The following is an 11,632-nucleotide window of genomic DNA, read 5'->3' as shown; positions in this document are numbered from 1 at the left end:
CGTGCAGCCAGTTTGCTAAAAATGGCAGCGTCGTTCGGCATCCACGCGTGGAATAACAATTACTGGCTGCGACCGAGGAAGAAATCTAGTTGACACTCGGGCGCGGGCAGGAGGGACAGAGAGTACCGAACACGTGGTCCGTGAGGGAGCCAGTTAGTGCTAGCGGTTTGCCACCTGAGGTGCGTGTGTCGACTAGCTACACCCCTGGCGCACGTGCGTACGTGTATTTCCGCGAGCGTCGCGAGCGGTGCACGTGTGAGTGAAAAATCGCGAGTGAAAGTGGCACGGAGAGAGACTAGTGACTTTTTCTCGTGTCACGGGCTTCCTGCGTTTTCGTCACGCGAAAGCTGTCCCCTGACAGCTGAAACTTGACGTTTCCTGGCATCGGTCATCGACGACCAGACGGATCGAGAAATGTTCACGGTAATGTTTGTCGTTACCGGCGATCGAATACCGCGTACGTACGAATGATAGACGAAAGATCGGTTTCTCTTGCACGAATTCGTGCAATTAACGCGTTCTATTTCTCGCCTATTAAGATTCGAGTGAATACGAGTGCGAGCGCTGTGGCGCCACCTGCGCGGTACGTCCCTGGCGAGGCTGGTCTGTTGACTCTGGTGGTGTTTATTCGCGCTTGTCTCTTGCTCTCTCTCTCTTGCACCGGGCCATTTGTGTTTAGAGGATCGCGAATTTGTTGCAATGTGACGGCAAGATGAATGAAGATTAGCGTGATGTCGGACCTGTGCACGCGCCTTGCAGCGGGTGCGCGCCCGGATCTCGACCGGAAGGCCCGTGGAACGTCTTAAAACAGGTTGAAAATCAGCGTGAAAATGCCGGCAACGCGACCGCACAGGTGCCCATTGTTGTCGCTAGATTTCAGACTTTTCCACGAAACCGCGAATCCGGACTTTCCAAGAGGTTCGCGTGCCGTGTTCCGTACGTTTTGAGTGCCCCCGCGCCGTTGGGACTCGCGAATCGCGTTCCAACGACATTGTAGGTTAGGTTACCGGCACATAACCTGAAAGGGACTTTAGTGTGTGAATAACTCATCGTTTGTGGAAAAATAATCGAAACGCGACCAATTTGTGATCTCCTTCGGTTCTGTGCGAAGTGAGAAGACGAGGAGACTGACGTTCCTGGTGAGTGCTGATTCCTACCACAGTGGGTGATCGGTGCAATGGAATGAGCTGGGTGACCGCAGGACAATGAAGGCCAATGGGACAAACAATGGTGATTTCTGTTTGCTTCTTGGTCGATATAGAACTCCTTGCGAATGTTGTTTTACGTGTTACTTTATGTTGTAACTTGATAGGTTTTAAACCAGAACTTGCGTATTTTTGTGTACATATTGTTTTCGTAGAGTAGGTATATTCCTTTCACGATTGTAGCACAATGATCATAATACGTTGCGATAGAATGGTAATTAGCATCGTATACGATGGTTAACGGATCAATGGTATATATTTTTTTCTTCTTTGGTAAGGTAAATCGTAATACTTAACGTTTGGATTCTGTACGGTGTAAATACGAAGTAAGCCTAGGAGTTGAAGAAGTATTTTCTGAATTTTAACATATTTTACAGAGAGTAGCACACGATAGAACTGCCGTAATGTAAAAATTTGCAATCACAAAAGTAAGAATACGTTGTATGCAGTTAAACAAGTAGATTTCTTATCGAGTAATATCGTAGACACAATGTTTGTAGTATTTTAGGATACACCGTCGATTATAATTATACAGGATGTTTCGCTCGATACGAACCGTTTAATTGTTTCTTATAGATGCTGCGACACAAAGAAATACCTATAATACAAATAGAGTTACTGTAGACGATTAGGTGGTACGTTTCTTGCATGGAGTAGACTTATTGCAACAACAAGTAGAAGCTTCCTTTTCCCAATTTATACACAAACGAAAACCTAAACACGGTTTACCTTATTACCATCTAGTTTGCGACCGATGCATCCCTGCTGTAGAACAATAAGTGTATCTGCGATACGAATGTAGTTTTAGAACATGTTCTTTATCGTTTCATCGCAAAGTGGCTCGTCAGAAATTCAACATCTTGTTTAAAGAAAGCTTTCTTTAAAGACAGCTGTCGTTGATCTTGAATCTTCCTGTTGAACGTTTCCTTGTATCTTTGTACAGCGAAGGAAGTAATTGTGTGTCGCGTTTCTGTCGAGCCACCATGTACTCTCACTTTTTACATCAATATTAGACGATTGGCGTTAATTACCCAAAGGTACCAATCGTAACGGAAGCGCAACCGTGCGAATTCCAGGCTGTAGCCGCCTGAACACGCCATTGGCAGCCACCACCACACTGGAGGATCCGGGAACACCAGCCTCTTGGAAGGGCCCGCCGCCCGGCTCGGAGGCATCACCCTTTACACCGAACTCCGTTGGCCAGGGTGGAGGCCCTGGGTCCGGTCCCTACAACAGCACAGGTGGTCCACCTAGTAATGCAGCCTTCCAAGGTCCGAGTCCCTTTCCTGGCGGCGCTGGTAGTCCAGCGGGTGCGCCTCCTTACCAAGGACCGCCTCCTGGTTCTGCGACACCTCAGTACACCGCTTCGCCGGCACCCAGCGGTTCCTCGACACCTGGTCCAGGACCGCCGCCGAATTCCGCGGGCTTTCCACCGCCACCGAACAATTCAGGGCCTCCTTACAATGGACCCGGCCCGAGTCCGTTCGGCTCGCCATCTGGCGGACCGCCGCAGTTCGTCGGTCGACCCGGTTCCTCGGGACCACCGTTCGTACCTCCCGGAGCAGGAAATTCTCACTTCCCTTCTCACGGGCAACCGTTCGGCGCACCCCAATACGGTATACCACCTGGTAGCCCGTTTGGACCCGGTCATCCGATGACAGGACCCATTGGACCCGGCCATCCAGCGATGATGGGACCTGGTGGACCTGTAGACAGGATAGACCAAGGGTGAGTCTCGACAGTCTTACATTATCAATGCTTGCCACTTGGAGGGTCCGTGCAACCTTCGGTCGATTAACAGAGTCTATTTTTCATGGACTCTTTCCAACTGGGTCTATTTTTCAAGGACTCTTTTTAACAAGGTCTATTTTTTAAGGATTTCTTTTGGCAGAGTCTATTTTTCAAGGACTCTTTTTAACAGAGTCTATTTTTAGAGATGGACTCTTTTTAACAGTGTCTATTTTTAGAGATGGACTCTTTTTAACAGAGACTATTTTTAGAGATGGACTCTTTTTAGCAGAGTTTATTTCAGCAGAGTCTATTTCTCAAGGACTCTTTTTAACAGGGTCAATTTTTTAAGGATTTTTTTTAGCAGAGTCTACTTTTCAAGTCTCTTTTTAACAGAGTCTATTTTCAGAGATGGACTCTTCTTAACAGAGTTTATTTTCAAAAGAATCTTCCCAACGAAGTCCATCTTTGAAAGACTCCCTTTAGTAGAGTCTATCTTCCAGGGTCTCCTTTTAGCAGAGTTTATCTTTGAAGGACTCTCTTTAATAGAGTCAATCTTTCAAAGTTTTCTTTTAACATCATCTACCTTCCTAGGACTCTCTTTAACACTGTCCACCTTCCAAAGACTCTGTTCAACAGTGTCCACCTTCCAAATACTCTGTTAAACAGTCTCCACCTTCCAATGACTCTGTTACACAGTATCCACCTTCCAACGACTCTGTTAAACAGTGTCCACCTTCCAACAACTCTGTTAAACAGTATCCACCTTCCAAGGACTCTCTTCAACAGAGCCTGTCTTCGGTTTTCGAGACGGTAGGAACCGGTTGCAGAGCCCCTCCGATTGATAAGCAATGTGTTAACTGCGGGCTCGATTTACCGAACGGACATTTTATCCATGGTTCGCGGTGGTTTTATCCAGACGACCGATCGCAAATTAGACGTCTCCATCTATCTATTTCACGGCAAGGTCCTGTTCGCTAAATCGAACCGCGCAGTTCCTTTATTACTGCATGTCGATCGTCCCTGCGATAAGTTCCAAGCGGAACTCACAGTTCGTATCGATAATCCGTGTGCAAGGTAGAACGTTGCACGCGCAGCAATGACACCGCGCGCGTTACGAGAACTCTCTCGGCCTCGGGATTTAACTCCTGAAACGTGGCGCGGGATCGGTCTCTGCGCTTTCATCGCGCGGACTCGCCGAGTTGGAAACGCGTCCACCGTCCGCGTGTAAAATATAAGAGCGCCGCGTGTTAGACGTTGTCGGCCCGCTAACATTCCTAGATAACGCGGTCCACAGGTAGCCACTGTTATTTATCGCTCGTCTCCCGGTTAGTCCGCATTCTTGCCGATAATCCAGCTTCAGCAGGGCTGCGTTCGTGCCCTTTAGGAACGGTCCCGATCGTTTGCATCGTCGTCGATGCTTCTCCCGTGGCCGGACAACTCGTTTTCGAAATCGGTTACACATGCGGCGAGCTTGTCCGAACGCTTCGATACGATAAAAGCTACAGATGTTTCGGAGTATTAGGATTCATGACGTCGCGTTGTTGTAGCGGCGCTCGAGCCGTAGATAGCGACGAAAGTAGCGACTGCATCGGCAAGATAATACCGTGAGCAATAATCATTTGTCACGTGGATTCCTCGTTCACTTTTCCAGCCTCGCGACCAAACGAATCCATATTTCTCGCGTTGTTTACCAACGAGACTTCCACGAGAACCGATTCCATCGAATCTGGATCGGAGAATAGGGTAAATTTTTTGCCTAATCGTTGTCAAACTTGATCATGAACCGTGTCAAACATCGCGAAGACGCATTGTTGTTATGTATTTATTTTGCGAATTAATTTAACAGACGTGTTAGTTGGTCACTGTTCGTGATCCAGATGATCGATACGCGTCGAAGAATCTCGAATGGTCGATCCTACGGTTCGCGAATTAGGCATCCGAGGGTCTCGAAGGACTTGGACTTGGTTTATTACCGTTAGCCTCGTAAACAGGGATTCCTGGACAGCTGTGCACCGCGTGCACGGCTAGGCCTCTTAGCATCGGTCTTTTTAACCGTTATATTAGTCGTAGGCTAATTTCCGGCATCCGAAGTATGCTTTTTCAATGGAAAATGCATTTAGACTGACATACCTACGCGTACCGATCAAATCATCGACAAGGAAAAATTCTCTGTCGCTGCGTACGGTACTTTTTTTTTTGTTAACGCTGGGTTTACAGGATGCGCCATTTTGACGCATTTGGATCGACGAGGAAAATTATAGAAACCGTTCACATTTTTCTTCTACCGATTGTAACGACATTTATCCATTTAATGTAGATAAGTGTACATCGTAATTAATTTTCTTCGATGTTTTTCGATTTTGTAATTCACCTATCTCTTTTTGATACAAGAAATGTCCGCGAACTTAGTGTTAAATGCACTTCGAGATCCTCGTCAATCATTCTACGGTGAACGTTTTATCCGTTTCGGTATTTTCATCCCTCGCCTTATATAATATTTAAATTAAACAACATAATTACAGTTTTGTACTATATTTAAATCTTGGAAGATAAAAATACTAACCAAATATAATGTCAAAGATACGTACAGTGTACATTGCCTATGCCTTAATTTTCAATTTTGCAATCGAACGCTCGTGTTGTCAATTTCCAAAGTCTCTCCACTTTCTTAAATTTCCAATCAACCCATTAGCTAGAAATTATTCTTTTCCGTTTCAATTATTTTTGTAAACCTACAATTTTCATTGTTCCATATTTAAGTTACTATTTTCAATTTTGCAATCGAACACTCTTGTTGTCAATTTACAACGTCTCTCCACTTTCTTAAATTTCCAATCACCCCATTAGCTAGAAATTATTCTTTTCCGTTTCAATTATTTTTGTAAACCTACAATTTTCATTGTTCCATATTTAAGTTACTATTTTCAATTTTGCAATCGAACACTCGTGTTGTCAATTTACAACGTCTCTCCACTTTCTTAAATTTCCAATCACCCCATTACCAAAAAACTATTCTTTTCCGTTTCAATTATTTTTGTAAGCCTCCAATTTTCATTGTTCCATATTTAACTTACTATTTTGTTCATTTTCCGAGAAGGACCCAACGTTCGAGTATCAAAACGCAACGACGAAGAGTTCCTTCAAATTCGACCATTGTATCAGCAAGGTTAATGTTCAAAATCGAGTTGCGTCTCTTTTCGTGGATCGTGTGCAAAGAACTTTGATCTTTGATTACGAACCGTTTCGCGCGTGGTCAAGTCGAAGCGGTTGATCGCGGAAAATACGAAAAAGTCGTCACGATCGGAAAGATTAACGCGACATCGATGCTCGGCGCGAGTTTCGAACGACATCTCGTACACACGGAGGTAATATAATTTATGCAGGGCCGACTGGACGCGTAGAACGCGAACCAGTTTCGTCGAACGAACAGTTTTGTAACAGGCGCCTCCGAAGGCGTGACTCGTTCGGCCGCTAAATCGAGCGAGGGCGCTTGAACGCCATTATTCGAATTTCTTTGCGTGGACAGCTTCGAAACTGGTGTCTCGCGAATTAGGAAAGGAAAAAGGGGGGAGAAAAAGAAAAGAAAAGAAAGAAAAAAAGAAAAAAAGAAAACTTGTAACGCGTGTAATAACTTCTCCGGTCGAGAGATCCGGAGAGATATCGGAGCTGGTGACAATTTTTAGACGCGCGTTACACGCCGAACGCGTCCGCGTATCTTACGCTCCGGACCTATATGCGTGGGCAGCCATGAATTCCGCGCGCGTGCGTTTACACGCGTTCGAATTTACAAGCGCTTTAAATCTCTGTAAACCACCGAACCGATCGCGCGAGTACGGGAGAAAGCTGATGCAGTGTCGATAGCGTACACGCAGCTTTTGGCATTTTACAATTCGGTACAACTCCGCACGAACTTTCCCATTGGAAGGAAAAAAAAAAGTCACTGGATCAGGTTCGGGGACCTAGATGGTTAATTGTGGATCGTATTTGACCCTTTCGCTACCGAGAGCGACTTTAGCCACCGCAAACCGAACGCTACATGTTGGTAGTTTCGATGTCGGTCGTGTATACGGTCGATCGCAGAAGTCTGCGTACTATAAATTGCAATATCGTGGACGGTACGGGAGTTCCGATAATTCTGTACGTGGTAAATTGATCGCGAGTTTCAGCTGGAAGTACGACGTTTTCCGAGAAGTTCGTCGTATTCGTTCAAGAAGTCCAAAAGGACGTTTCGATCTCATTGGTCGGTTTCATCCCCCACTACGCTCGGGTCACTCCCCTTGGGGATCTTCTCTCAGTTTTCGAATTGTATATTAGGATATCGCGGATAGAATAAAATCTGTAAAAATTACTTCTTTCGCTGCACGTAGAAATATTTCGTTCTTTGTTTTATTATGCAGGTAAATTACAAAATTTTGTATTGTGTATTCTCACTTTTTACACGCTGTTAAATTTATGCCACTGCAATCGCGAGTTACAGTTAGGAATACAGTGTTTACCGAGAAGTTCATCGTGTTTGTCTAAGAAGTCGGAAAGGATGTTTCATTGGTCGGTTTCATCCCCACCACGCTTGGGCCACTCCCCTTGGGGATCATTTCTCAGTTTTCGAGTTGTTTATTAAGATATCGCGGATAGAATAAAATTTGTAAAAATTGCTTCTTCAGTAGAAATATTTTGTTCTTTCTTTTACTACTCAAGCAAAATTATAAAATTCTATATAGTTTACTCACTTTTTACATGGTCTTAGATTCATGCCATCGCAATCGTGAGTTGTAGTTGGGAATATAGTGTTTTTTGAGAAGCGTTATTTTTGTCCAAAATGTCAGGAAAGATGTTTTGGGGGAACTACTCGCGACTCGACGTCTCATTGGTCGGTTTCGCCCCCACTACGCTCAGGCCACTCCCCTTGGGGATTTTTTCTCAGTTTTCAAGTTGTATATTAAGATGAAGAATAATTTTTGGCCAAGAAGTCAGTAAAGACGTTCTGGGGGAACTACTCACGACTCGACGTCTCATTGGTCGGTTTCGCCCCCACCACACTGAGGCCACTCCCCTCGGGGATATTTCCTTAATTTTCAAGTTGTATATTAAGATGAAGCGTTATTTTTGTTCAAGAAGTCAGAAAAGACGTTTTGGGGGAACTACTCGCGACTCGACGTGTCATTGGTCGGTTTCGTCCTCACCATACTCAGGCCACTCCCCTCAGGGATCTTTTCTGTTTTCGAACTGTACATTAAGATACAGCGGGTAGAATAAAATCTGCAAAAATTGCTTCATTCTTTTTTCGCTCGTAAAATTACAAAACTCTATAACGTGAGTTTAGATTCTCACTTTCTACACGGTACTAAACTTCATACGACCTCACATCCCCGTTTTTAAATATATTAACTCATCCCATAAGTAATGTCGTTTTTTGACGGTGACTTTCGGTGAAAGAAATTAACACTTAAATTTATTTTCAATCATTGTTATATCGACCATGAGTTTCGATTACCTTTTCCCCCATCTATCGGTCAACTTCCTCATTCCATTTTCGAAAAACTTCTGAGATTTTGAATCAAAATACTCATTTAGTACCAATTTTACATCCTCGCTATTGTTGAAATTTTTACCACTTAAAAAATGTTGCATCTACCGGAATAGATGATAATCGCTTGGTGCAAGATCCGGACAGTATGATAGGCGTGGCAGAAGTTCCCGATTAAAATTTTTAATTTTTTCTACTATTATCCTTACTGTGTGTAGCCTAGCGTTATCGTGGTGGAATAGAACACCTTTGCGATTCACTAACGATGGTCGTTTTTCCACTAACGCTACTCGAAGACGTACAACTTGTTCGCTGTAAATCTCAACCGTTACGATCTGATTTTGCTATAAAAGCTCAAAATGAATAATTCCTCTAATATTCCATCACACGCGTGACAAAACTTCCCGTGGATAAAGCCTTGATTTTGGCCACTGTGAAGACGATCGACCAGGTGATAGCCATTGACATTTTCGTTTTCGATTGCAGTATAAGACCCACTTTTCGTCACCGGTAATAATCTGATCGAGAAACGAACGATTATTTTATCGATCTCGCAGGAAAGCAGGAATGTTCATGCGCTGGATACAGTTAGAAACCTTCAGTTCACACGGTACCCAATTTTCCCAGTTTCGATACTTTTCCCAATTGCATTAAATGTCTATGGACAGTACTGCTGCTACTGCTGCTAATCTCTCAGCAATTTCATCGGTAGTTAATTGTGGTTCTAACTCGATCGAAGCTTTCAATGCCTCAGGATTGAATTGGTCGACCGGATCTCAGATCGAAATCACCTTTTCGAAATTTGGAAAACCATCTTCGACACTTTCTCAAAATCCAAACACGTTCACTGTACACATCGCAAATGTTTTCAACCGTATCCGTGGTTGTACTACCATTTTTCAAAATCATATAGCGTACAATGCCGCAAACGAAGCTCGCGCACGGTCATTTAAAAATGTTCTTTTCAAGTGAAAAATCTCGATCAAACTGTATCGAACGCAACCGATAGATCGTCGAGAGAAGATCTGTGGAAAGAAGTTTGCATAAACACATCGCCGAGACGCGATTCAAGATCTTATTTAAACTACGATAAGAGACGACATTACTTATGGGACGATCGAATACCGTCGTCCTCATCGAGAAACAATTACAATTAAATACTCAGCGCAAACTTGTCTCGTTGGTTAGCTCACCGAGATCGTCGCTACACTGTTCTCGATAGCTGAAATGGCTAATGCTCGAAATCAATCGGCAACGGCACAGTTTATTCCCTTCAGCCCGCGCGATACATTTTCGTTCGGTAGACATGATCGACAGGAAAATAAGCAACGCTCGCAAACTGTCTCGGAACCAGTCCGTAATTGATACGGTATAAAATTTATTGCCGTGCGTAATCACGAGAGACGGAGTCTTCCGTACACGCGGGTCGGGGTGGGGAGGAAGTGGGGGGTTAGGGGGTGGTTCGTTCCGAACACGCGTGAACCGCATAAACAACCAGGCCCCCGACTTAACGAGGATTTATAAAACGGCAGTGATAAGATCACGGCGGACGCGCGCGGGTCTCCTAATATGAATTTTAATTTCTGTCAGGCTTTAATTAACCCCCGCCAGCCCTATAATTTTCTCGACGTTGAATAATTGTCTACCTGTCGCAACTTAGTTCGCGCTTCTCGTTCCCCCACCCATTCCCCCACCCACCCATCGTACGCCCCACCCCGTACCGGTGTCCCGACCCGCCTCCCCCGCGGGGAGCGGGTTCCTCCGCGGCGAAGAAATTGCAGCAAGATAAATTAGCGAGAACGAAGCGGACCCTTGCAGTTTGTTACTTCTTTGTCCGTTTCTTTGTTTCTATCGCGTTGTGACCAGCGACGCGGCCGTTATTGCGCGAGACAGCGGGGTTTTCGGGTGGGATGGTAACGGTGTTACAAGCTCTTGGTAGGGATTGTACCGCGGTAGGTGACGCCATACTTTTGCCGAAGGTAGTACGCGACCCACCTCCCCCTTTTCTCCCTAAACCCTCCTAGCCACCCCGTGTTACGGAGGGCGGGTGAACCAACGAGTGGTAGAGAGGGTGGGTGGGTGGCTCGGGGGCACCGAGGGTGGCGCGAAGGTTCTCATATTTCCTGTATTTTAATTTTTCACGATACATCTGGCGCGACGCGCGCCTCCGCTACTGTCCGCGAATCGTTTCTTCGTCTTTTGCCACCCGGTCGCCGCTTCTGGGTCTCTCGCGGTACCGAGAACGAGTCGAGACACCGGTCCAAGAACCGTGGACTCGATCTCGAACGCGACCTCAACCGTACCGATGGATCGATAGTCAGAGACGCGTCGAGGATACCTCGAAAATCGAGGGACATCGTCGCGCGAAAGAATTTTTCATTTTACAGGGATTTACCGGCTGCGCTCGCGCGTACGCTTAGCGTCTTACTTTCCACCTACCTCGGTATCTTCGCTGAAAGATTATCGACAGTTTATCCTGTTCCACGTACGGGTGGATTCTTCGCGAAAAAAATCGGAGATACCGGTACGGAAATTTCCGACGCGCACGTTCGCGAGAGAATCGACCTCGATACATGTTCGTTTTACATTCGATCACCGCGAGCAACGCGCGACGAGAGTGCGTACGGATTTCTTTTCGTTTGTAAAAAAAAGAAAAAAATTGAAGAAAGTATTCGAGAAGAAAATAAAAAAAAAAAAAATAAATATTCTCCATCATCATCGAGAGCTACCCCCACCCTGGAAAAAGAGAAGAAAAGGGGAATGCACTTGTAATTCGAGGTCGCAGGAAGCGGACGATCGAAGTTAACTAACGGCCGTCAATTTTTTTTCCAGCCGCGCAAAAAAGTTCGTTGAGAACCACTCGAGCTCCGGGTGCCCCCCCTCCCCCCTTCCAGCTCCTCCTCCTTGCTTCTCGGGTTTGAGTTGAGGCCAACGGGTGGGGGTAGGGGGCTGTAGGTGTAGGTAGAAAAGCGAGGATGGGGTGGCGATCCGTCGGTTGGGGTCCAGGCTCCGCTTGCTCGCTCACTCGCTCATTCGCTCGCTCGCTCGCTCGCTCGCGCGTCCACCACCACCGTTTACACTTTCGCGTGTAAAGGGGATCTCGGGTACGAACGTCGGGATCACCGGGCGTGCGTTTCGTTGGCCGTTTGTCTCAGGTCGTGGTTGAGCCGCG

General features: G+C 45.7%; 1 protein-coding gene across 1 annotated transcript; it reads left to right on the top strand.

The window, feature by feature from the left end:
• The first annotated feature begins 229 nt into the window (after positions 1 to 229).
• On the top strand, positions 230 to 2,937 carry LOC143153619 (uncharacterized). The gene is made up of 2 exons (XM_076325039.1): positions 230 to 1,230; positions 2,243 to 2,937. The coding sequence occupies exons 1-2, from the start codon at positions 1,206 to 1,208 to the stop codon at positions 2,935 to 2,937; spliced, it is 720 nt and encodes a 239-aa protein (XP_076181154.1). The 5' UTR covers positions 230 to 1,205.
• Positions 2,938 to 11,632: the final 8,695 nt, after the last annotated feature.

The sequence above is a fragment of the Ptiloglossa arizonensis genome, chromosome 1 (assembly GCF_051014685.1).
Source record: "Ptiloglossa arizonensis isolate GNS036 chromosome 1, iyPtiAriz1_principal, whole genome shotgun sequence".
Classification (NCBI taxonomy): Eukaryota; Metazoa; Arthropoda; class Insecta; order Hymenoptera; family Colletidae; genus Ptiloglossa; species Ptiloglossa arizonensis.
This window is presented reverse-complemented; position numbering and strand designations above follow the sequence as displayed.